This window comes from Halichondria panicea, chromosome 4, assembly GCF_963675165.1.
Source record: "Halichondria panicea chromosome 4, odHalPani1.1, whole genome shotgun sequence".
In the NCBI taxonomy this organism is placed as follows: domain Eukaryota; kingdom Metazoa; phylum Porifera; class Demospongiae; order Suberitida; family Halichondriidae; genus Halichondria; species Halichondria panicea.
The window spans coordinates 107,303-134,076 of NC_087380.1; the positions used below are offsets into that span (position 1 = coordinate 107,303).

Genomic DNA, 26,774 nt, shown 5'->3' on the forward strand with positions numbered 1-26,774 from the left:
ATTAAATAGCCATGATTCTTGGTGCACTGCTGGTGATTGTGGTGGCCAGTACTGGAGCACTGGTTTATGGACAGTCAGGTGAGCTACACTGACTGAATTGTCTACCCTGGCCATGTACCTACATACTACCTAGTATAATTATAGTCTGTTCAAGCATCATCTGATATTATGCAGTGTTCTTCAAACTGGGACCAACCTTATATAACACCAACAATACTGAGATCCTCATCACTGACATTGGACAGGATGCCTTGAATAGTTTCCCAACTCTCACCTGTCATACTGACCTCACTACCTGCTGTAGAAGTGTTGCTGACAACAATGGTAATGGAGGACTAGGACAGTGGACGTATCCTGATGGGACGTTGCTGCAAAACCAGAACAAAGCAATAGCTGCTTCAGAGTGTTTCTTCTTTGTGAGGAATGCACCTCAGACCATCAAACTGGCTCGTAGAGATAATGTCAACCCCATCACTCCAACTGGGTCCTACTGTTGTACTGTACCAACTACTGGAGGAGACATGACCCTCTGTGCTAACCTGGGTGAGTGGATTGTACAATGGTTATACCTTTAATATATCCAGTACACAGTGGTGTGCTTGTCCCTCCCTCCCCCCACCAATGGAGGGGTCTCCTACACTGACCCAACACTGGGTGATGGTACCGTGGCCACCTACACCTGTGACACTGGCTACACTCTCGATGGAGACACCACCACCAGGACTTGTGGGAGTGGAGTGTGGAGTGGGTCAGCTCCAACGTGTGATGGTCAGTCTAAATCAATGTTACCGTACAGCCGGTAAATTTTGTGGGTAAAAATATTTGTTATTTTCGTGAACAAACTCCACAAAATTCCCCCATGAAAACGTAGGCGTGGCTTACCAGAATGGTTATTATGCCTTGGTGCTCATGCGCAAGCGATGTATACGGTAGTGTGTGTGTGTGTGTGTGTGTGTGTGTGTGTGTGTGTGTGTGTGTGTGTGTGTGTGTGTGTGTGTGTGTGTGTGTGTGTGTGTGTGTGTGTGTGTGTGTGTGTGTGTGTGTGTGTGTGTGTGTGTGTGCGTGCGTGCGTGCGTGCGTGCGTGCGTGCGTGCGTGCGTGCGTGCGTGCGTGCGTGCGTTCGTGCGTGCGTGCGTGTGCGCGCTCAAGGATGAATCAAGTGCAAGTAAGAGTTTCTATAGGCTTCTAGTCATGTTTACTTGGGTTTTAATTCGTAGATTTGCAAAATAATGCTTCGTTTTCGAGTTATCGTATTACTAGAATGTTTTGCGAGAATCAAACATTTGCGAACTTTGCGAGGGTTGATCAATTCGCAACAATAAAATCCGCAAAACCTTATTACTAGTAAATACACACGATCCTTGCCAGAACGCAATAGCAAAGGGTCAAATTTTCTGCTGATTTGGCTCATTCGCAAAGGTTTTTCACCCGCAAATTATTCTAGTAATACGGTATGCCTAGTTTTGCTTACTTGGAATGCCATTGCAGCCTTTCAGAAGAGTGCGTAGCAAAACTTGTTCACCAAGTGTTGCTACTCTACTTAGTACATGTAGTTAGCTCTGCACTAGAACGCTAGCTATTGGTAGCTGCAAGAGTGAGAAGAGAGCTGCAAGGCTCTACAACAGCCATTAACTTTGTACTTTTGGCATCCTTTTTAGGAACAATCATGTCCCATTCTGAGTTTCCCTGCAATTAGCCTGGTGCAAAAAATATGTTCATCATGTGTATTGCTAATAGCTACATGTAGTAGCTTTATGTTATTTAGCTTTGACACATCCACCGAGAGCGGTGCTCTCATTATGCAGTGCAGGCAATGAGTAATTTTTTACCCCACGAAAATTACCCGCTATAGGTAGTAGAAACCTGAATATTGTTTAAATGTTCTACACTACAGCAGCTACCACCATGGTTACTACTGAAGAAGAAGTTACCATGGCCACCACTGAAGAAGAAGCTACCATGGCCACCACTGAAGAAGAAGTTACCATGGCCACCACTGAAGAAGAAGCTACCATGGCCACCACTGAAGAAGAAGCTACCATGGCCACCACTGAAGAAGAAGCTACCATGGCCACCACTGAAGAAGAAGCTACCATGGCCACCACTGAAGAAGAAGCTACCATGGCCACCACTGAAGAAGAAGCTACCATGGCCACCACTGAAGAAGAAGCTACCATGGCCACCACTGAAGAAGAAGTTACAATTGCCACCACTGAAGAAGAAGCTACCATGGCCACCACTGAAGAAGAAGCTACAATGTCTACGGATGCTTTGACGACAGAAACGCCTACTTCTGGTTAGTGCCGCATACAACACATTTTGAACCCCCAGTCTGTATTGCGGATGGTAACTAACCACTGCACTCCTTCTGTATCCTTCCCTCCTCAGCTGTGTGCTCTGACCTCCTCACCATCAACAACGGGACCATAGTCTACAGTAGTGGATCACCTGACAACAGACCTGAGGATGTTACAGCTATTCATTCTTGTGACGCTAGCTTCAGTCTTGTTGGAGAGGCCGTGAGGACTTGTGGGAGTACTGGAGAGTGGAGTGGGTCACCTCCAACCTGTGTGGGTATGTTTATAGCTATTAATATGGCATGATTGATTGTCACCTATTCCAACCTGTAGTGGTTTGCATGGACCTGGTTGCACCTCTCACTGGAAGTGTTGTGTATGATATGGGGTCCAAAGATAGCAGACCAGTGGGTACCATGGCAACGTACACCTGTTCCACTGGCTACATGGTGGTTGGTAGTGTCACTGTGACCTGTCAAGCTGATAGGACCTGGAGTGACAGTGCTACCTGTGAATGTGAGTGTTGTAATAATTATACCTCGAGGCGTAGCCGCACGAGGGATACAATACGGTGAAGCTGACTGTGTGTGTGTGTGTGTGTGTCTGTTCCAGCTGTAACTGCTCAACGGTTGCAATGCGACAAAAACTAATAGTTTCTATAGGCTTCTAGCCACGTTCTCTTGGATTTGATTCGTGGATTAGCTTCTTTCTCGAGTTATGGCTAGTTTGAATGACATTGAAGGCTGTTTCAGTCTCTTCAGAATCTTTCGTAGCATCATTTATTCACTATTTAACTTATATGTTAGCCTTGCACTAAAGCGCTAGCTTTGTATTAGGTACAAAAGTCAGAAAAGAGCTGCTAAAGCAGCTAGCTATTAGTAGCCATTAATTTTGTGAACTTGACCTCTTGCAGACACACCCCTTATTCCTGTGAATCTAATGAGCATGCGCCAACGTGTGCAAAATTCACACGTGGTAAAGTTGAGTGGGTGTGATCAATCCACTTGAGATACAGCAATCTGATTGGAGCTGGTGGAATTCCACCAGCAGAACAAAACTGTGGAGCGCTCATCTCACGTGTGAGACAATCCCAGATCGCAGAATCGATTTTATCTTTCTTCTTAAACACTATCATATACAATAGATGGACACAAGTCTTTTCTTTTCAGTACACTTCTTTGTATGAAATTCAAATGCAAATTTTAATGTGAAATTCATTATAGAAAAAAGCTTATTCCCTCTACTATAACATTCTAATACTTTTTGAGGGAAAACATAACATGGCGAGAGGCATTAGCACAGCCCAGCTTGCAACACTCGTTATATTGTTGTTGAAGTGTGTACTGTAACACATTTTCCACAGTGATTTGTCCGGACCTCTCTGAGCCAGACAATGGCAATATAGTGTACAGCAACCCCATTCCCAGAGATGTTGACTCAACGGCTACCTACTCCTGCACTACTGCTGGCTATCAGCTGGTGGGGATAACAGAGAGGATGTGTACTGCCAGTGGATGGAGCACTGGGACTGATCCAACCTGCATATGTACGTTCAACTGATGTACACTGTTACACTGTACCGTAATGCTCTTACGTATGTACACATTGGTCTGTCAATGACTGCCCTATTTTGAAGTCCTGTAATTGGATGCAAACATGTATGTAAAACGGTAGAGGACCGTACAACATCACGTGCGTGGACAATGGAATGTCAATTAACAGCAGCAAATGCTGGTGATGGGAGGGGCCGTTATCATGCAGACCACACCTACTCAAACTTTTTGCTGCTGTTGATTGAAATTCCGTTATCCACGCACGTGATGTTGTCATACCTCCTTTGCGGTGAACTGTTTGCTCATGAATATTCATAACAATGTTTTATGTCAGTAGCATCCCGTGACTTAGCGGGGCAGGCTCTCCTTTTTCTTTGTCTCCCCCTTCTTTCTTTCCTTTTTCCTCCAATTCCTTCCGTATTTTTCTGATTGTGACAAAAAACAGAAAAAGGAGATCCTGCAAAGGAGGCTGGCTCTACAATATGTATGGAAAATAGCACCGTACAAAAATAACCTGCTAATGCGTACAGTATTCTTGTTTGGTGAGAGTTTCTTGGCCTGGTAAGAAAAAAAACGCCTCGAGCTGCCTTCCATGCAGTATGCAACGTATGTTAGAACAAGAACACGCTACTACTTACGGTTAGGGTTTGGTTTATATAGTTTCCCAAATATCATTATGAAAATCATGAATGTTCACAAACGGCTTACTGTAACTTTACTACCATACCCCCTTAGTGTATGAATTGATGTATAACAATTATGTACAACACTGTGTTGGCTGTGATATTGTCCCAGTCCTTATATTGTACTCTGACCCCTGTAGTGGTGACAGTGATGTCCACTGGAACACCTACAGCTGGACTGAGCTATTCTCTCACTTGCACTGCTGAGCTATCAACAACTGCCACGCCCACCTTCCAATGGTCCCAGGATGGGAGTGTGATCACTGTGGGGGGTACCAGGATCATTGTGGGGGGTGGAGAGAGCACCTCCCCCTACACCAACACTCTCACCTTCAGTCCAATACAACAATCACACCAGGGGGCCTACATATGTCAGGTTACCGTGGATACAGTCACTGCTAGCAGCCCCTCCACTGACGTCACTGTGGGAGGTAAGGATGATATTTACTCTAGTAATGTATTATACTGTCCCTCCACTAGTACCCACTCTAATGGCCACCGTAACACTGGCCCCCTCTCCAATGGCTGGTCAGAGCTACTCCCTCACATGTACTGTGACTGGAGCGGAGGCTCTGACTCCAACCATCTCCTATCAATGGTTCGAGGGCTCCAGCTCACGTGTGATGTTGCCTACTACCTTCGCTGATCTCACCTTTGACCTCCTTAACCTCTCTGACGCTGGCCAGTATAGCTGTGATGTCATTGTCAGCTCTCCATTCGTGACCTCTGACCTCACAGCTTCCAGTGGAGTAGAGGATCTCATCATTCAGAGTGAGTACAATAGAGTCTCTGTGTTGTCTCATTACCCCCCACATAGTTCCACCCCCCACTGTGAGTGTTAGTCAACCACCCACTGTGTTCCTGGGGACTATGTTCACACTGACATGTACTGCTGAGCTGGCAGCCTCCGTGGATGTGGGTGTGACTGTGGGTGTGGTTTGGACAGGTCCTGACCAGTTCACCAGCTCTAATACAATGGCTAGTCTCACAGCAGGAGATAGCTCTCACGCTAGTCAACTGATGGTGGCCAGTGCTGCTCAGAGTGGAGACTACACGTGTGCAGTTACTCTGGACTCTGTGTCTAACCTTCTAACAGACAGCGATCCAGCCACTCAAGTGCGACCTATCAGTGTTGGTGAGTTGGTGGACACTGTGTAGTACATTGTTGACCCCACCCCCTGTGTAGTGGGTGCCCCCTCCTCTCCTGTGGTGACCTCAGTACCACTAATAAACTCCATCGCTTTCTCCTGGACCCAAGATGATCAGAGTGATGTTGTGCTGACTTATGGTATTGTGTTTGAGTATAATGGATCATGCTCTGAAATGGTTGAACCGAGCGTAAATTCTGGATTCTTCTTTACAACATTCACTCCCACCAACCTGTTCAGTTTCAGCAACTATCGAATGACAGTCACAGCTGTCAATCCAGTTGGATCCACTACAACGGTTGTCATAGTTACCACTCTTCCCAAGGGTGAGACTAATAACTGTTGCTATCAACCTCTTACCCCCCCCCCCCCACACACACACACTCTTTCCCTCACACTTTACCCACCCCCACACTCTCACCCCTCCTCCCACACATACACACACTACCCCACACTCCTACATGTACCCCTCCATCTTACACTCCTACCCCCACCCCTACAGTTCCTAGTGGACCTGTACTGAACCTTGTGGCTAGTTCCTTCAGCTCTACCTCAGTCACCATTACTTGGGACAGAGTGTCTTGTGCCATGAGAAACAGTGACATCACTGGATATCAGATTAGCTATGTTTACACAGTTGAAGGTACCACTCTGGATAGTGTCAACATCCCTGGAACTGACATGAGGGAGTTCACTGCATCTGGTCTCATTCCAAGAACCCAGTACACATTCCTAGTCACTCCTCTCAGTAATAGTGGCATGGGAACTCAAGTGGCCAGTGTTGTCAGGGAGACAAGTCTAGCAGAAGGTGAACCATGCATGATATGGTTGATGTGTTGTTACTACCTCCATATATAGAGCTGTCTCTGTTCCTGGGTGGGCAGTTTCTGAGCAACCATGCTATAGTGACCCCCTCTGACATTGGGGAGACCAACAATGCCCTCCTCTGTCTAACACCAGTCCTTGATTGCTGTGACAGCTCCAATGGACTGGCAGGAGATTGGTTTTACCCAAATACGGGTGTAGTAGCAAGGAATGGATTCGGCCTTCCACTTTTCAGAAACCGTGGTCCCAGTGTAGTGAGGCTAAACCGCGTAGCAGACAGTGTTGGCTCTGGAGTGTATCGCTGTGAGCTACTGTCAGCAGTGGGTGTGTCTGTGAGCCTCCATGTCGGTCTCTACCCTCTTGGTGAAGGTGAGTGTGCACTAACAACCTCTCGTGTTCCATTCCTTCCTCACAGGTGCTCCCACTATACCTGATGAGCTGGTGTTCAATAGAGTTGCCCTCACTCTGAGGTGTGTGTCTAATGGTGGTCCAGCTAGTGAGGTAGTGTGGACCAGGAATGGAGCAGCTGTGTCTACTGGATACACTCTCACACAAACTGTCACCAACACAGCCACTGCTACCTATGAGAATGTCCTGACTGCTACTACCATTGCTGATCTGGTGGGTAACTTCACCTGTACAGTCAACAACAACAGAGGAACCTCCAACACTGTCAGCTTCTCCTTCAATGGTGTGTAGTGTACTCTTTAAATGTACGTACATGTGTGTACGTGTAATTAACTTGTATACTACAGGTATTGACATTGAGGGTGTTGAAGGTCTGGTAGTGGGCAGTGATGCTACTCTGAGGTGTGTGAGTGTGTCTCCAGCTACCATGATCCAATGGATCAACACTGCTGGAGATGAGATTACCATGACTACAATGGGATTGACCCTTGACCTCCCCTTGACCCCAGTCACTGACACTCTCCACAACTCAGAGTTCACTTGTCGAGTAACTAGATCCCCAAGCAATGGAGGAACTGGAGAACTCAGTACCACACTCACTGTGATTGGTGAGGCCTAGTACACTGTCTCCTTGTTTATCACTCATATTGTGTGTGTGTGTGTGTGTGTACAGTGCCTGAGAGTGCCCTCAGTGTGTCCATCACCTCCCCCTCTGCTGTGGTGGCTGGTAGTGACTACATCTTCAGATGTGAGGTCACTAAGGTCATACTAGGACTCGCTAACACACCCACTGCTGTGTGGGAGGCCTCTGATGGACAACAGATCACCACAGGGGGTAATGTCATCATCACTAACCCCTCTACTGGAGTGACAGAGCTTAGCTTCACTGGCATCAGAACAGACCAAACTGATCCGTATATATGTAGAGGAACACTCACTTCACCTGCTCTGATGGTTGCTAGGGAGACAACAGACTCAGTCTCTGTTAGTGTACAGCGTAAGTGTGTCATGTTGTGTGTTGTGTTGTGCTTTATTTAGTTCATGTGTTGTCTCTACAGTTCCTCCACCTATTGTGATTCTGACCACACCCACATCACCACTAACTGCCGGCACATCCCAGGAGCTCACTTGTTCTGTTACCGTGGATACAGCCGTCACCACGGACGTTGACGTGAGTATTACTTGGGAGAGGATCAGAGGATCAGAGGTTGTTGCCATAACAACTGTGACCCTGAATGAGAAGACCTCCAGCACTCCAGTGATCCTGACAGTGAACACTATGGATACAGACTACACATGTAGAGCCACGTACATGACCACCTTCGGAGTCATGAGTCCTCCAGCAGAGGACACTCAAGCCATCACTATCACGAGTATGTTGTTGTACTAGCTCTCACTGTAGTGTACAATACCCCCCACAGTCCCCCCACCCCCTGTGGTGACCATCAGTGTGTCTGGTGACTCTGTGGCAGGCTCCTCCCTCTCTCTCCTCTGTACTGCCACGCCCCCTATCCCACTAGTGACCCCACCCACTATCTCCTGGGTACAACAAGACCTCGCTGATACCATTACTCCAGTCACCTCCGACCCCTCAGCTAGCGTTAATCTGACCTTTGACCCCCTGAGAACCAGTCGTGGCGGTATGTACATGTGTATGGCAGGTTACAACATTTCTGACGCTGACCTCCCTGACCTCTCCAACACTGCATCCACCATTGTCAGTGTGCAAAGTAGGTCTCTGTCTCATTCCAATGGCTCTTATTATGCATTCCTATTCCACAGTCCCGAGACCTGATGCCAGGATCACCTTTGACCCCATGATGGATAACTACACTGTTGGCCTGTTCCTGACCCTGGGTTGTGAGGTCACTCTATCATCAGCTGTTGATACTATGGTGAACCTTGACCCCATCTGGCGGAGAGAGGGGGTCGTACTGACCACTGGAGACCAACTCACTGTGGGGGACTTCCCTATTACTAATGATGACCAGGTGTACACTAGCTTGTTGGAGTTCCAACCATTGACAAGAGACTTTATTGGCAATGACACCTTGTATGAGTGTGAGGCCAGTGTAGTGCCTCAGAGTGATACCTTCATCACTGGAACCACCACCAACACATCCACCACACTCACTGTGGGAGGTGAGAGCTGAGGCTGTAGCTTAGCCTCGTTCCCAGGCCTTAACTTTTTCTTGCTGTTGTCACTATTCATCCATAAATCATAAGAAAGACATAGTGAGGCAGCAAAGAAAGAAATGGGTGTACAGTTAAGAAAAAGTAAGGCCTGGTTTGGGAAATCGCGTGATCCACAAGGATTTTTATGAACGTGGGCGATATGTAGCCCACAATCGTGACGTAAGGTATTCTCCCACGCATTCAGAGTTAATAAGACTGTACTGAGACAACCACCAAACTGTGCTGCAAGTCAGATCAGAGAACCAGTGTGGCCAGCTCTGGTCAGTAGCTACCTGCTATATGATAATGATGACTAAGCTATTCTATACGTATGCATGTACGTAGAAAGACACAAGAAAAGGTGATAGTCTGATAGAATCTGAACACACAAATTCACAGTCTAGACTAGTAGATCATCTAGCTAAGCCTAAGGTATAGCTAGCTATAGTGCTTGCAAACTTCCAGTTCCAAGTCCATGTTCAGCTAAAGTTTTATGAGTCATAGATCTCTGCGTGGGCAGTCCAACATCTCTAGCTCAGCATCATTTTCACCCTTCTACCACCCTTCTACCCTCACGCCACTTCCCGATACAGGCTCTCCTTTTTCCTAACTCTACGTCTCTTTATTCCTCCAATTAATACCGCATTTTATCTCATTGAACGATTAATACAGTATTCTATCAGATCTTAGTGATAAAGAACAGAAAAAGAACAGAAAAAGAAGAGCCTGTGTAGAGGCTAGCTGTAGCTGTGGTCTGTATACATACATGTGTGTGTGTGTAGACAGCAGTGTATAGCATGTGTACTGTGTGTGTGCTTACATTGTTAATCTGTAGTTTTAGCATTATTTTTTAAATCCCCCCCCACTTTGTTACTATACAGCGGCTAATTTTGTTGCCTCGATCAGCTCTGACTCCACTGTGCTAGCTGGCTCTGAGCACACTCTAATGTGTCAGGGAACTAGAGGAGATGATCAGGCTGAGGGTACCACACTGGAGGTGGAGTGGTTCAATCCTGATGGTGTCCTCATAACTGGAGAGACTAGTGGGGTCATGATAACAGGAGTCACTGACATCACTACTAATGCTACCCTCATCAGCTATCTGATCTTCCCCAGTCTCCAGACATCTCAAGCTGGTCCCTACACGTGTAGAGTCAACTACACTATACCTGACAGCACCATCACTGATCAGAGCATCCTGAGCTCATCTGTGGTCACTGTGCAGAGTAAGCCCCTCTCATTAGCCCTGTGTGTGTGTGTGACCCCCCCCCCTCCCTCCAGTCAATACCCCTCAAGTGATGATCAGTGCTAGTCGGTCTGCCACACTGTACGAGGGAACTACTGGTCAGATCCTACGCTGTGTGGTTACCCCTGACAACGCTGGAGTGAACACAACCACTAGTGTGACACGAGATATAACTGGAGGTGCTAACAGAGCAACGACTAGTGACACTGTCAGTGATGGTGTGATTATTGTGGAGGAGGCCATTCAAGTGCTGAGTCTCAGTGACACTGGGACCTACACATGCTCTGCTACTGTGAACTCTGAACCCAACAATATGTACATTATGTCAGCCACCAATACAGACACTCTGAGCATAACTGTGGAGGGTACGTTAGTCGTGTGTGTGTGTGTGTGTGTGTGTGTGTGTGTGTGTGTGTGTGTGTGTGTGTGTGTGTGTGTGTGTGTGTGCGTGCGTGCGTGCATGGGTGGGTGTGTGTGTGTATTATCAAGGGCGTATACAGAGAAGAGGGCATGCAACTCACTATGTACCCTACGTACTCATCCGACTTCGTATCAGAGACCGGATATGCTAAAAATAGAATCCAGTATACGGACGTGAACAAGTGGGCGGTGTTGTTTACGGAGTTATAATTATGGGCGTGTACATCAGAGCTGCCTAGCCTTTGCTAGCTAGCTAGCTAACAGTGGAGTATTATTTTAGAGAAGTGTCATGACCAGTCCTAGTCCAGCCAGGTCCAAGACAACCCCTTCGAGCGGGAAGTTAAGTGCTGGGCGCATTGTTAAGAAGTACCAGAGACTCATGCAGGAAGACAGGTTTATTGTACCTAGGTTTCATCTTCTTGGAGTTGCAACTGTTGGATGGTTTGCCTTTGACACTGCTAGTACGAGCCATACTGCTGCTGAGAACTAGTTTTACTATGCTGCAATCGAGCTAGCTAGCTAGCACAGATATAAAAAAGACTTTGATTTACCTTGTGCGGTCAAAGGTTACGCGTGGGCGTTTTTGTGGGCAGTTCTAAAAATAGCTCAATACGAAGTCGGATGATTCTGAGAATAGGGCGAGTTGCATGCCCTCTTCTCTGTATATGCCCTTGGTAATACGTATTAAGTCCATTTGTGTTGAGTTCGACTTTCATAATGTTGTCATAACTTTGTCATATTTCCCTAAAATTCAAAACCATTGGATTCCTGGTTAAAAGGCGCTTGACTTTAGTATATTTAATGTGCATGGTTCTATCTGCTTGACTGTGCTGTAATGTCCCTCCCTGCAGTCCTCCCAGTCCCTGTTGTGGAGATATCACCCAGTAGTCCCCTACCAGTGCTAGCTGGGTCCTCCCTCGACCTCACCTGCTCAGTCTCAGTGGAGGACCTTCTCTCTGTGGAGCCACTCATACAGTGGACACAGTCTGACCAGTCACTATCTGGGGTACTCAATGGCCGCACCAACACACTGACCTTTGACCCGCTCCTCACAACCAACGCCACTCAGTACACATGTACTGCCACTATCAACATACCTGCAGTGGACATCACTAGTACTGGCAGCAACTCTATAGCCCTCACAGTGGACAGTAAGCAGTGTCATAGTCTCACAGTCCTTTATCCTACCCCCCACAGTCCCCCCTCCCACTGTGAGTGTGTCCTCACCCACCCCCGTCTACCATGGCACTAACCACACCCTCTCCTGTAACGCTGGCTATGACACTAGTGTAGTGACGACTGCTGTGACTCTGGACTACTCCTGGACTGGACCCAACCTCATAGCCTCCAGTGATAGTGCTGCTCTCACACTCTCACCAGTGGACCTACCAGCACAGAGCAGCGGAGACTATACTTGCACTGTCACTGTACGCCCTACAACCATCTCAACATTCATCAACCCTGCCTCAGACGCTGCTACTTACAACCTCACTGTACTAGGTGAGTGAGTGGGCGTTAGTGAAGACTTCATATGATAATTATGATTCAGTTAGTACAAAACGGTAGCAGTTGTTAGTGATGTTAATCAATGTTTATTCTAATGTAAGAATATTCCGTGCTAAAATACATTTTAAAAAAGTATGAATGTCATTAAAAAAAATTTCTTTTTTTCTGTACTTTAGAGAGAATACCACTTTTTTCACCAGAGAAAAATCTAAAATTACTATGTCTATAATAGTGATACTTTACTTCCTCCCCCTGTCCCTCAGATACTTCCCCTCCTGAGGTGTTGACTGGTGTGCCTGTGAGGGAGGAGCGTTGTGGACAAGTGTCCTCCATCACCTGTACTGCATCTGTCATTGATAACTTTGTAGCCACACCCACCTTCATGTGGAGGGGGCCGGGTGGAGACATTGTGGACTCTGACAACATTCTCAACTTGCCCTCTGTGATGACTGGAGGAGAGTACACTTGTATGGCTTGTGTGAATGTACCCCAAGTCAATATCACCAATCTCTGTACCAACTCAACCATCACCATACAGAACACCAGTGAGTTACTTGTTAGCCATTGACAGGACTATTGTTAGGGAGGGTGGTCCCTCCTATAGAGCTAGGACTATTGTTAGGGAGGGTGGTCCCTCCTATAGAGCTAGGACTATTGTTAGGGAGGGTGGTCCCTCCTATAGAGCTAGGACTATTGTTAGGGAGGGTGGTCCCTCCTATAGAGCTAGGCCTATTGTTAGGGAGGGTGGTCCCTCCTATAGAGCTAGGACTATTGTTAGGGAGGATGGTCCCTCCTATAGAGCTAGGACTATTGTTAGGGAGGGTGGTCCCTCCTATAGAGCTAGTGTTCCAGCTGTTGCATTGATACCCCTCCTCTCATATACAGCCCCCCAGCCAGTGAGTGATGTGGTGTGTTCCTCCATCTCTCCCTCCACTCTGAGTGTGAGCTGGTCCCCTCCAACTGACCCTGTCCTCAGTTATCAGGCGGAGGTCAAACAGTACAGTCTAGTGGGTAGTGCAGTGAACACAGTCAGTCTCTCCACTCCATTTGACAGTGAGAACGTTATCACCACGACCACTGTGGAGGGTCTAGGTGAGTACTAGAGGGATTGCTGCATGTGTTACATGATTTATAAGCTGTATTTGAATCGGCTCTTAATCTGTAACTTGAGTTCTGGTTCCAATTTCAACGATTTTACGATTTTTTTGAAAGTTTAGAAGGAGCTCTTTCAGACGGTATGCTCAAATCCCAAATTTGAAACAGGCCATAATTTGCTATTGTCAGGTCATGGTATTTTGTCGAAAAAGGCTGAAAATGTACTTCTGATTTTTCATAATTATCATCTGAAGGCCTATACCTAAAAATTAACGTTAATGGACCAACGAAGTTATGGTACATATTATATATTGTGTGTGTGTACTGTGTTTACGTGTTTCGAGCTACAGTATTGTCATTTTACCATGCGGACTGTACTCCCCCCCCCCCCCTCCATAGCTTCCTCTACCCGGTACCTGGTCAGTGTTGAGGCAGTGAGTGGTGTCGGCTGTAGTGCTGTCACTGAGATAGACTGCTACACTCAGCAAACACAGCCCCCTGTGGTTACTGGGGTAACTGTGGAGAGAATTGACGGGACTGCCATGAATGTCAGCTGGACTCCACTCAACAAAGCTCAGTCCAATGGCTTCATTCAGAGTTACATAGTGACATACTCTGTTGTCACGGCAATACCCAATCGTAAGAGACAAGGCTCTCAACAAGTGACAGTGTCCAGTGACAAGAGTGGCACTATCATTGGAGGACTGGACCCGGGGTCAGAGTACAATGTCGGTGTGAGCGCTAGTGGAGCAGGGGGAACTTCACAATGTGAGTTGTATGATTTGCTGCTAGGCATTAATGATTATCTTCCTTTGTCCCCACAGCCTCTCCTCCGATAGTGTCCCCCACCATAACCTCTGTGTTGTTCCAGCTCAGACTTACCAACATCAGAAACTGTCTTGACTGGGTTGTAAGTACAATATAACATTGTGTCCCTTATATAGTAACCTGTCTTTATATTACAGGAGCAGCCAGGCAGGGTAACTGCTGTCACTGAAGCGCTGGTGTCTGAGATCCAGGGTCTATGTCAGTGTTCCTTTGCTCCTAGTGATATCCAAGAGCCATCCTTCCAATGCTTCCCAGAGTCAAACCAAGCCGTAACCTTCCGTGCCATCACTACCTCCACCTTCATTGGTGACATATCAGGCTGGATTGCTAACGATGGTTTACTGAGAGTACAGATGATTATTATAAGCGTAGACAAGACTTGTCAGGTGGAGATATCGAGCCTTGCAGACACTGAGTGTAACACTATACCTGTGGGTAGTGAGTCATCAGCTGCAGTGATTGGTGGAGTGGTGGGGGTGGTCATTGTCCTTATCATTGCTGTTACCATTACAGTCATAGTGATTGCTGTGCTGGTGTTCAAGAGCAGGAGAGAGAAGCTGATCGTCCACAGAACAACAAAGTGAGTGTATCCACGTTATTATTCCTTCTTTGTTAATAATAATTGTTCATTGTCTGCTAAAGTATAAGCTTCTGAATTCATACGTTCACTGTCTTGCCCCCCTCCCTGCAGACGTGCTCTACCCCCCGTGTCCCTACAGGGTGTGGTCAGTACTGGTGAGATAAAACCATACGAGATGATAGAAATGGGTGATCATGAATATGAGGAAGTATCCAAGTTCCAGAAACCGAGTGGAGGGGAGTATGAGATGGTTGGAGGCACATCAGCTGGCTATGAGAACAGGGCTGCTATAATGGCCACCAAACAAACATCACCGCCCCCTCAACCCCCTCCACAACCCTCACAACCCTCACAACAGGAGACAGTGGATACCGGGGGTGACTTTGAGGTCACTGAGTGCATTGCCTACAGCACTACCACCCATGGCCCCCCTCCCCCCAACACGACCACCCATGGCCCCCCTCCCCCCAACACTACCACCCATGGCCCCCCTCCCCCCAACACGACCAGTGGAGACCCACTGTATGCTAACTGACACTAATGGACTTAACTACCTCATTCATACTCCCATCATGATTGTAGAATTTTTCAGTTTTTTTGCTGGTTAATTTTTAGTAATAGCTAATCTCTCATTTTGTAGTCATCAGGTTATGATCACTTAGCACCTTTGCTTAGCAAAATGGTATAAACTATCCCTCGAGTGAAAGCCGCAGAGATACACCTGTGTCTCATTAATTAGCCGCAACCAGCTTCACAAAGTGTGAATCACACTGTGATGTAGCCTCGATTCCAGGCCGTCTCAATTTAGAAGAGGGGCTGGGATCGAGGCTAACTGTGATGTTTCATGCAGCTCAACAGCATGCACAATAGCCTCCTTCACAAGGCCTAGGAAAAGAGGCCTGGGATATGATCGAGGCTACAAAACATTGCACAAGGAGCTGACTCAGCAACAGCAATAGTTGACCTATGCAAATTATTAGTTCTAGCTAGCTAGTAGTCTCAGCAGACTTGTCCTAGAGGGAACGTCTGGTAACTATTGCAGCAATTCCATGGCACTGAGGAATGTAGTCACGTGCAAGATATTTGTTAATTAACCAAATTCACATGTAGACAAATATTTTCATATGCAGCTAGCTAGCTCTTGCTTGGTCTGAGCTCCTTGTAACCAAGTTCCTTCGCAATTAGCCTTTGCTAGAGTAATAATCCTTCTTTTCACGTTCATTTTTAGCCTCGATTCCAGGCCGCATTAAATTAATCGGCCTGGAATCGAGGCTAGTTCATTTTATGCTATAATAGGAAAATATACGGGGTGTTACCCGCCCACTATGACGTGGACAAATCTGATGCCCACTATGACGTGGACAAATCTGATTGGCACTGCCAACATTCTGGCAGTGGGTTCCCTCCCTCCCACGTCTGCTCGCGAGACTAGCTAGCTAGTATGTCCAGCTAGCTAGCCTACATCCTTTATACTCTTAGTAGCTAGACTTGGCTATTGTCTAGCATCTCTTAAGTAAGTGAGTCTACATGCAGATGGCATGCATAAGTAACAAGGTTGGTGGCAAAATTGTTGTACTGCCCATGTCATGCATTATACTGATACTCGATTCGCCCCACAACCCATGCATGCATACACTAGCTAGCTGTGCAGAACTGGCAAGGACTGAAAAACTATTAAACTCAGTGGAAGAGTACTGAGTCAATCACTGTGTGGACTGATCCTGTGTGGACTGATCCTGAGGTGTATATGTATGCAGCAGCAGCCATGAGTCTTGGTGGTGCAGTACTGGTGATGCTGATAACTACTGGAGCAATGATCTCTGGACAGCAAAGTATGACCGTAATAATTATAGTTACATGCAGTAATTGTTCAGTTTGTATGCCATTGTAAATTAAACCAGCTAGACCGTATAATTATTACAGGCAACTCAGATCACTATACACACCACGTATGGCATTATTTTAATGCGTCGTTTTACATGTGTAATCACATTATTAAAACGGTAGGTGGCAGGAGTAAAGTGTATCCAAATAGAGAAATATCCTAAAGTAACCACGCCCACACACATGTATAAATTACATTCCTTATTAGATACATTTTACTTCTGCCATCTACCTATGATGCGCATCATACGTGCATATCTACAAACAGAAGTGGTGCACCTGCATGACGTTCTACACAGAGGCCTCGAAACTATCCTATTTTTTTCCGGGTAATTCGCTCGAAATAAGAAAGTTGTGTTTCCTTGAGATATCGTTTTTTTCAGCAATTATTTATAACACTCCTCTTCTGTGTAATACACACCCAGTGAAAGATATGTGCTATTTTAGGGTCTTTTATTACCAAAATGTGTAACGTGCTTGTTTATTTTATCAAACAGAATGCAAACTTTGCAATGGTTGATCAATTCGCAACAATAAAATCCGCAACACCTAAATTATTACTAGTAAATACACACGATCTTGCCAGAACGCAATAGTTAGATTGCGCTACTTCCGTTTCCTATGATTGCATGCATTGTGCAAACTGCACAAAAAATGTGTATAATCCAAGCGGTGCTTATAATTATTCAATAAATATTTGTGTGGCGCTTTAGAATAGACCAGATCTGTTAAAATTCTTGCCTCAGTACGTTGGCAATGATAATAATTATTATACAATGTATACAGTTTGGTTCACCCTGGGATCAACCATCATCACTACTAACAATACGAATATCTTCATCACTGACATTGGACAGGATGCTGATCGTAGTCTCCCTTCTCTCTTCTGTCACACTGACCTCACTGCCTGCTGTAGAAGTGTTGCTGAGAACAATGGTAATGGACCACTGGGACAGTGGACGTATCCTGATGGGAGGGTAATACTGAGCAATGGTGCCTCAGCGTCTGCTGGAGATGAGTTCTACATTAACAGGAATGCACCTCAGCTCATCAGACTGGCTCGTAGAGACAATGTCAACCCCGTCACTCCAACCGGGTCCTACTGTTGTACTGTACCAACTAGTGCAGATGTAGAGATGACCCTCTGTGCTAACTTGGGTGAGTGATGGACTGTTTGGGTGGGTAAAGGACCATGCATGTGCATGCATGTACACTGTTGTATTACTATACCTACTGTAGGTTTCAACAGTTTCAGACATGCACCACATTACCCACCCTTATTTTGCCCAACAATTCTACATGTACCACAGCCACCCAGATAGTACACCACTTATTGAAATGTTGTGTTCTCCAGTTCTGTGCCCCTCCCTCACACTGACCAATGGGATGATCTCCTACTCTGACCCTACACTGGGTAGGGACACTGTGGCCACTCACACCTGTGTGGCTGGGTCTGCCCTCACCACTGACCTCAGTACCAGGACCTGTGGAGTGACTAGACGTGTGGGTGTCTGGTCTGGGTCACCTCTGGTGTGTGCAGGTATGGGACCTCCTCACACACACAGTACCAACCATTTAGCCTCATTCCCAGGCCTTACTTTTTCTTGCTGTTGTCACTGTTCATCCATAAATCATAAGAAAGACATAGTGAGGCAGCAAAGAAAGAAATGGGCGTACAGTTAAGAAAAAGTAAGGCCTGGTTTGGGAAATCGCGTGATCCACAAAGATTTTTATGAACGTGGGCGATATGTAGCCCACAATCGTGACGTAAGGTATTCTCCCACGCATTCAGAGTTTTAATAAGACTGTACTGAGACAACCACCAAGCTGTGCTGCAAGTCAGATCAGAGAACCAGCGTGGCCAGCTCTGGTGGCAGTAGCTACCTGCTATATGATAATGATGACTAAGCTATTCTTGATCTATACTATCAGTAGACTATATAATAGCATGTAGAAAGACACAAGAAAAGGTGATAGTCTGATAGAATCTGAACACACAATTGCAAATTCAATCTAGACTAGTTACTAATAGATCATCTAGCTAAGCCTAAGGTATAGCTAGCTATAGTGCTTGCAAACTTCCAGTTCCAAGTCCATGTCCAGCTTGCTGCTTTATTAGTCATAGATTTCTGCGTGGGCAGTCCAACATCTCTAGCTCAGCATGCCCACGCTCATTTTCACCCTTCTACCACCCTTCTACCCTCACGCGACTTCCCGATACAGGCTCTCCTTTTTCCTAACTCTACGGCTCTTTATTCCTCCAATTAATACCGTATTTTATCGCATTGAACGATTAATACAGTATTCTATCGGATCTTAGTGATAAAGAACAGAAAAAGGAGAGCCTGTGTAGAGGCTAGCTGTAGCTGTGGTCTGTATACATACATGTGGTGGTGGTGAATGACTTCCTAGAGCCTCTGATGCACATAATCTCTGATCTTATGAGGGAGAAATTTAGCCTACATCTCATCCAATTCAGAGTTGTGCTGTATGTTTTGTCCTGTTTCTCTGCCAGCATTGAAGCTAGTTTCTTGTAGACAATATCTGCAGCCGGACCCATACCTCCAGCAGCAGAGAAAACCAAAGGCGTAAATACATGTCTGTGGACTTCACTTCACAGTAGAGCATGCACTCAGCTGCTCTAGGGGAGGATTTCCAACAATAAGACATAATGAAATACGCAACATCACAGCAAATCTTATGAGCGAAGTATGTCCAGATGTGGGTATTGAATCAACCTTACAGCCTGTGACGGAAGAGCAGTTCCAACTTAGGACAACCAACCGCGAGGATGGGGCTCGCCTTGATGTTGTGGCCCAGAGCTTCTGGAGCAACGATAGACAGAGTGCATTTTTTGATGTCAGGGTCTTCAACCCGTACGCACCTACCTATCGCCGCTCCACCATGGCCCAGAGCTACAGAAGAAACGAGATGGAGAAGAAGAGAGCTTATGAACAGCGTGTAAGAGAAGTCGAACATGGATCGTTTACGCCTTTGGTTTTCTCTGCTGCTGGAGGTATGGGTCCGGCTGCAGATATTGTCTACAAGAAACTAGCTTCAATGCTGGCAGAGAAACAGGACAAAACATACAGCACAACTCTGAATTGGATGAGATGTAGGCTAAATTTCTCCCTCATAAGATCAGAGATTATGTGCATCAGAGGCTCTAGGAAGTCATTCACCACCACCACACCATGGAAGGCCTTAGACACTGGCACTATTGACCTAGCAACTCAAGAAGGCCGGGTGCTATCGGTCTGAAACATGTGTTTTCACCCAGGAACTTTATAAAATTATGTCACATGTTTTTGTTGTTTTTTCTTGGTTTGTTTTTTTGTTTTGTCTTTTGTCTTTTATCTTCTCACTTGCAATAAGTATTATAATTAGAAAAAAAAAAAAAAAAAAAAAAAAAAAAAAAGTATACATACATGTGTGTGTGTGTAGACAGCAGTGTATAGCATGTGTACTGTGTGTGTGCTTACATTGTTAATCTGTAGTTTTAGCATTATTTTTTAAATCCCCCCCCTTGTGTTTCCCATGTAGTTTCCATGGTTACTTGTCCGCCTGCCCTCGCTGACCCAACCAATGGACAAGTATCAATAGTTACTAATACTATAGGGAGTACTGCTACCTACACCTGTGACACTGGATACGGTGTCAATGGAGCAACCACTGACACTTGTGGAGCTGATGGTAGCTGGAGTGCTGTCCCTCCAACTTGTGATGGTGAGAATCTGCTGACTCTGCTAAACCCTCTGTTTATATCCTTGTGTGTGTGTGTCTAGTCGTCTGTCCTGAGCTGTCCATCGATAATGGAGTGATCTCGTACATTCCAACAAGCCCTCTGTTTGAGAACACTGTGGCCACTCACACCTGTGACACTGGCTATGAGGTGATTACAGGAGACACCACTAGGACTTGTGGGAGTACTGGAGTATGGGGTGGAACTGCCCCACTGTGCACAGGTCAGTGTGCTACATGATTGTACTTTCATTTCGAGCTGGGTACTCATACAAATTTTCAGCCCTCATTGTGACAAACAACAAAAATTCTGTATAACTGGGAAATGTGGCAGATTTACTGAAGATCGCCAAATTTAAACCGTCGAATTAAAGTTTTCCGGTGGACACAATGTCATTGCAGCAGAAGCCACGCCAATCTCATTAAAAACCGCCAATTACCGTATATCTTCTAATTTATCAGACACTTTTCTGGGTAATTTTCGTCTGGTGCTTAAATATTCGGACAATACATTGATACATTCCAAGCAATGTAGCTTTATAGCCAGCCAATAAGAGTGCTGCAGTTAGATAGCTTTGAGGATTAGCTAGTTTTAGATAGCTAGTGCAACTATTCAGTCGCACGCTAACTTAGCTAGCTCGCATGCAGCTGCATGCTTGTTCTAATTACTCCAGACAGTTCGTATGCTCCAATTATACCCGCTCCAAAATAATTATTTTTTGCTGTCCGATAAATTGCAGGACGTTTAAATGGCTCATTCGCCAATTTTGGTTAATGTATACTGTATATTTATTGTTCCTCAGTTGTCACCTGCCCTGTCCTACTTGACCCTACCAATGGAGGCGTGTCCACTCCTAACCTCAACTACCTCACCATTGCTGCATACAGCTGTGACCCTGGCTACGTCCTCACTGGTAGTGCTGCTAGAGCATGTCTTGCTGCTGGTCAGTGGTCAGGGGAGGCACCAACATGCCCACGTGAGTTAGCAATGGTGGGTTGGAAGTAATTATGATCAAGCATCTCCCTACAGCTGTTGACTGTGGTTCCCTGGACGCCCCCTCCAATGGAGCAGTGGACACATCCTCTGGAACCACCTTCATGATGACTGCTACCTACACCTGTAACACTGGATACAACATTGCTGGATCAGACACTCGGACTTGTGAGGCCACTGCACTCTGGACTCCAGATGCCCCCACCTGTGCACGTGAGTAGCATGACTGACTGTGTACACTGTATCCACTGTGTTCATATTCCACAGCTGTTGACTGTGGTTCCCTCACTGTTCCTATTAACGGGCAAGTTAGTACATCCTCTGGAACCACCTTTATGAGCACAGCCATCTACACCTGTAACACTGGCTACACTCTCAATGGAGTATTAACTAGAACCTGTCAAGCTAATGGAAACTGGGACCTAACAGTACCTACCTGTGATCGTGAGTGTTTCATGTACATAAAGAACTATAAATATAACGTTTGTTATTATAGCTATTGACTGTGGTTCCCTGGACACCCCTTCCAATGGAGCAGTGGACACATCCTCTGGAACCACCTTCATGATGACTGCTACCTACACCTGTAACACTGGATACACTCTCGTTGGAGACACCACTAGGACTTGTGGAGCTGATGGAGAGTGGTCCCCCATTGCTCCAGTGTGCAATCGTAAGTGCTATAACAGATTTCCCTGATCTTTTGACCACTTCCATTGCAGCTGTGGACTGTATGGGTCTCACTAACCCCATTGATGGTATGATTACCTTGACAACCACCACCTTTGAGAGCATTGCTACCTACTCTTGTAACACTGGACTATCACTCAGTGGAGAAGCCACTAGAACCTGTCAGGCTACTGGAGTGTGGACTGGGTTAGCTCCAACCTGTGTAGGTATGTTATCCTGTGTAGCCTCTCAACACCAGGTATCTAATGACCTCTCCTCAGCTCCTAGCATCACAGCCACAGTGACCTCCAGTGGTCCTCCAATGGCTGGTCAGAGCTACACCCTCACATGTACTGTGACTGGAGGGGAGGCTCTGAATCCAACCATCTCCTATCAATGGTTCGAGGGCTCCAGCACACGTGTGATGTTGCCTACTACCTCCGTTGATCTCACCTTTGACCCCCTTCATCTCTCTGATGCTGGCCAGTATAGCTGTGATGTCATTGTCAGCTCTCCATCCTTGACCTCTGACCTCACAGCTTCCAGTGGAGTAGAGGATCTCATCATTCAGAGTGAGTACAATAGAGTCTCTGTGTTGTCTCATTACCCCTCACATAGTTCCACCCCCCACTGTGAGTGTTAGTCAACCACCCACTGTGTTCCTGGGGACTATGTTCACACTGACATGTACTGCTGAGCTGGCAGCCTCCGTGGATGTGGGTGTTACTGTGGGTGTGGTTTGGACAGGTCCAGGAGATTTCAGCATATCAGGAGACACCACTCTTTCAAGTCAACTGATGGTGGCCAGTGCTGCTCAGAGTGGAGACTACACGTGTACAGTTACTCTGGACTCTGCATCTAACCTTCGAACCAACAGCGATCCAGTCACTCAAGTGCGACCTATCAGTGTTGGTGAGTTGGTGGACACTGTGTAGTGCATTGTTGACCCCTCCTTGTGTAGTGGGTGCCCCCTCCTCTCCTGTGGTGACCTCAGTACCACTAACAGACTCCATTGCCTTCACCTGGACCCAAAATGATCAGAGTGATGTTGTGGTGACTTATAGTATCGTGTTTGAGTATAATGGATCATGTTCTGTGATGGTTGCACCGAGGAGTAGATCTGCGTCCTTCTTTACAGCATTCACTCCCACTGTCCTGTTCAGTTTCAGCAACTATCGAATGACTGTCACAGCTGTCAATCCAGTAGGATCCAATACAACAGTTGTCATAGTCACCACTCTTCCCTCAGGTAAGACAACACTCAAGATGAACCTTTGCTGCCTCCCCCCCCCACACATTCACTCCCCCCACTCTCTTACCCCCACAGCTCCTAGTGGACCTGTACTGAACCTTGTGGCCAGTTCCTTCAACTCTACCTCAGTCACCATTCAGTGGGACAAAGTGTCTTGTGTACAGAGAAACAGTGACATCACTGGATATCAGATCACCTATGGTTACACAGTTGAAGGTACCACTCTGGATAGCGCCAGCATCCTTGGAACTGACATGAGGGAATTCACTGCATCTGGTCTCATTCCAAGAACCCAGTACACATTCCTAGTCACTCCTCTCATGATCAGTAATAGTGGCATGGGAACTCAAGTGGCCAGTGTTGTCAGGGAGACAAGTCCAGCAGAAGGTGAGGCATGATAATTATGGTTGATGTGTTGTTACTACCTCCATCATTATATAGAGCTGTCTCTGTTCCTGGGTGGGCAGTTTCTAACCAACCATGCTGTAGTGACCCCCTCTGACATTGGGGACACCAACAATGCCCTCCTCTGTCTAACACCATTCTCGGATTGCTGTGACAGTTCCAATGGACTGGCAGGAAATTGGTTCGACCCAAGTGGTTCTGAAGTAGCAGGGGATGGATTTGGCACTCCACTTTACAGTGATCGTGGTCCCAGTGTAGTGAGGCTAAACCGCAGAGCAGACAATGTTGACTCTGGAGTGTATCGCTGTGAGCTACTGACAGCAGTGGGTGTGTCCATGAGCCTCCATGTTGGTCTCTACCCTCTTGGTGAAGGTGAGTCAACACTAACAAGTTCTGTGTTCCATTCCTTCCTCACAGGTGCTCCCACTATACCTGATGAGCTGGTGTTCAATAGAGCTGACCTCACTCTGACGTGTGTGTCTAATGGTGGTCCAGCTAGTGAGGTGGTGTGGACCAGGGATGGAGCTACTGTCTCTACTGGATACACTCTCACACAAACTGTCACCAACACAGCCACAGCTACCTATGAGAATGTCCTGACTGCTACTACCATTGCTGATCTGGTGGGGACCTTCATCTGTACAGTCAACAACAGCAGAGGAACCTCCAACACTGTCAGCTTCTCCTTCAATGGTGTGTGTGTGTGCATGCGTGCGTGTGTAATTAACTTGTACACTGCAGGTATTGACATTGAGGGTGTTGAAGGTCTGGTGGTGGGCAGTAATGCTGCTCTGAGGTGTGTGAGTGTGTCTCCTGCTACCATGATCGAATGGGTCAACAGTGGAGTTGAAGTTACCATGACTACAACAGGATTGACCCTTGACCTCCCCTTCACCCCAGTCACTGACACTCTCCACAACTCAGAGTTCACTTGTCGAGTAACTAGATCCCCAAGCAATGGAGGAACTGGAGAACTCAGTACGTACCACACTCACTGTGACTGGTGAGGCCTAGTACGTACACTTGTTCATCATTGTAATGTGTGTGTGTGTGCGTACAGTGCCTGTGAGTGTCCTCAGTGTGTCCATCACCTCCCCCTCTGCTGTGGTGGCTGGTAGTGACTACACCTTCAGATGTGAGGTCACTAAGGTCATACTAGGACTCGCTAACACACCCACTGCTGTGTGGGAAGACTCAGAAGACCAGATCACCACAGGGGGCAATGTCATCATCACTAACCCCTCTACTGGAGTGACAGAGCTTAGCTTGACTGGCATCAGAACAGACCAAGCTGAAGAATACCAATGTAAAGGAACACTCACTTCACCTGCTCTGGTGGTTGCTAGGGAGACAACAAGCTCAGTCTCTGTTATTGTAGATCGTAAGTGTGTCATGTGTGTGTTGTGTGTGTCATGTGTGTGTTGTGCTTTAGTTTATGTGTTGTCTATGCAGTTCCTCCACCTACTGTAATTCTGACCACACCCACATCACCACTAACTGCCGGTACATCCCAGGAGCTCACTTGTTCTGTTGCCGTAGATACAGCCGTTAACACGGTTGTTGTTGTGAGTGTTATTCTGAAGAGGATCAGAGGATCAGAGCTCGTTTCCATAACAACTGTGACCCTGAATGAGAAGACCTCCAGCACTCCAGTGACCCTGACAGTGAACACTATGGATACAGGCTACACATGTAGAGCCATGTACATGACCACCTCCAGAGTCATGAGTCCTCCAGCAGAGGACACTCAAGCCATCACTATCACGAGTATGTTGTTGTACTAGCTCTCACTGTAGTGTACAATACCCCCCACAGTCCCCCCACCCCCTGTGGTGACCATCAGTGTGTCTGGTGACTCTGTGGCAGGCTCCTCCCTCTCTCTCCTCTGTACTGCCACGCCCCCTATCCCACTAGTGACTCCACCCACTGTGTCCTGGGTACAACAAGACCTCGCTGATATTGTTACTCCAGTCTCCTCTGACCCCTCAGCTAGCGTTAATCTGACCTTTAACCCCCTGAGGACCAGTCGTGGCGGTGTGTATGTGTGTATGGCAGGTTACAACATTCCTGATGCTGACCTCCCTGACCTCTCCAACAATGCATCCACCATTGTCAGTGTGCAAAGTAGGTCTCTGTCTCATTCCAATGACTCTTATTATGCATTCCTATTCCACAGTCCCGAGACCTGATGCCAGGATCACCTTTGACCCCATGATGGATAACTACACTGTTGGCCTGTTCCTGACCCTGGGTTGTGAGGTCACTCTATCACCAGCTATTGATACTATGGTGAACCTTGACCCCATCTGGCGGAGAGAGGAGGTCGTACTGACCACTGGAGACCAACTCACTGTGGGGGACTTCCCCATGACTAGTGATGACCAGGTGTACACTAGCTTGTTGGAGTTCCAGCCATTAACAAGAGACTTTATTGGCAATGACACCTTGTATGAGTGTGAGGCTAGTGTAGTGCCTCAGAGTGATACCTTCATCACTGGAACCACCACCAACACATCCACCACACTCACAGTGGGAGGTGAGGGCTGTACATGTAGCTCTGTGTATATGTATTCTGTACAGTGATAATGTACGGGTATTGTGTGTACTTACACTGTAAATTTTGCTTAGTGGTTCACTCTTAATAGTACTCATTCTAAACCCTTATCATTGTACAGTGGCTGACTTTTCTGCCTCAATCAGCTCTGACTCCACTGTGCTAGCTGGCTCTGAGCACACTCTAGTGTGTCAAGGAGTGAGAGGAGATGACCAGGCTGATGGTACCACACTGGAGGTGGAGTGGTTCAATCCTGATGGTGTCCTCATAACTGGAGAGACTAGTGGGGTCATGATAACAGGAGTCACTGACATCACTACTGACCCTACCCTCATGAGCTCTCTGATCTTCCCCAGTCTCCAGACATCTCAAGCTTGTCCCTACACGTGTAGAGTCAACCACACTATACCTGACACCACCATCACTGATCAGAGCATCCTGAGCTCATCAGTGGTCACTGTGCAGAGTAAGCCCCTCTCATTAGCCCTGTGTGTGTGTGACCCCCCCTCCA

At 46.7% G+C, this 26,774-nt stretch overlaps 3 protein-coding genes across 6 annotated transcripts in view; 2 read left to right on the forward strand and 1 right to left on the reverse strand.

Moving 5' to 3' along the window:
* LOC135334852 (CXXC motif containing zinc binding protein-like) overlaps positions 1–26,774 on the reverse strand; it is a 171,553-nt gene that overhangs the window by 21,345 nt on the left and 123,434 nt on the right. The gene's annotated exons all lie outside the window — the stretch shown is intronic.
* Positions 9–26,774, forward strand: part of LOC135334765 (mucin-2-like) — a 43,340-nt gene continuing 16,574 nt past the window's right edge. For 2 of the 4 annotated variants that reach the window (XR_010394367.1, XM_064530066.1), the window contains exons 1-20: positions 9–78; positions 175–543; positions 592–768; positions 1,895–2,296; positions 2,389–2,574; positions 2,631–2,813; positions 3,661–3,843; positions 4,674–4,964; positions 5,014–5,304; positions 5,351–5,668; positions 5,720–6,007; positions 6,184–6,489; positions 6,540–6,875; positions 6,922–7,197; positions 7,262–7,522; positions 7,588–7,911; positions 7,973–8,287; positions 8,336–8,644; positions 8,697–9,056; positions 26,385–26,729. Coding sequence is in view for 3 of the 4 variants with exons in the window: in XM_064530066.1 (XP_064386136.1) it covers positions 12–78; positions 175–543; positions 592–768; positions 1,895–2,296; positions 2,389–2,574; positions 2,631–2,813; positions 3,661–3,843; positions 4,674–4,964; positions 5,014–5,304; positions 5,351–5,668; positions 5,720–6,007; positions 6,184–6,489; positions 6,540–6,875; positions 6,922–7,197; positions 7,262–7,522; positions 7,588–7,911; positions 7,973–8,287; positions 8,336–8,644; positions 8,697–9,056; positions 26,385–26,729 (5,587 nt within the window). In the remaining variant the exon portion in view is untranslated. Of the gene's footprint in view, positions 79–174; positions 544–591; positions 769–1,894; positions 2,297–2,388; positions 2,575–2,630; positions 2,814–3,660; positions 3,844–4,673; positions 4,965–5,013; positions 5,305–5,350; positions 5,669–5,719; positions 6,008–6,183; positions 6,490–6,539; positions 6,876–6,921; positions 7,198–7,261; positions 7,523–7,587; positions 7,912–7,972; positions 8,288–8,335; positions 8,645–8,696; positions 9,057–9,970; positions 10,316–10,370; positions 10,701–11,606; positions 11,907–11,952; positions 12,256–12,524; positions 12,807–13,146; positions 13,354–13,755; positions 14,125–14,180; positions 14,267–14,321; positions 14,765–14,875; positions 15,429–26,384; positions 26,730–26,774 lie in introns of those variants that run through there. The other 2 variants (XM_064530067.1, XM_064530068.1) reach the window with 2 other exon arrangements.
* LOC135335578 (uncharacterized) lies at positions 17,987–24,716 on the forward strand. Its single transcript, XM_064531106.1, has 16 exons — positions 17,987–18,188; positions 19,341–19,763; positions 20,192–20,374; positions 20,434–20,613; positions 21,193–21,366; positions 21,420–21,596; positions 21,651–21,827; positions 21,880–22,056; positions 22,106–22,279; positions 22,334–22,624; positions 22,671–22,964; positions 23,014–23,301; positions 23,380–23,691; positions 23,746–24,081; positions 24,127–24,402; positions 24,451–24,716. Exons 1-16 carry the CDS (start codon positions 17,987–17,989, stop codon positions 24,714–24,716), a joined length of 3,930 nt encoding a protein of 1,309 aa, XP_064387176.1.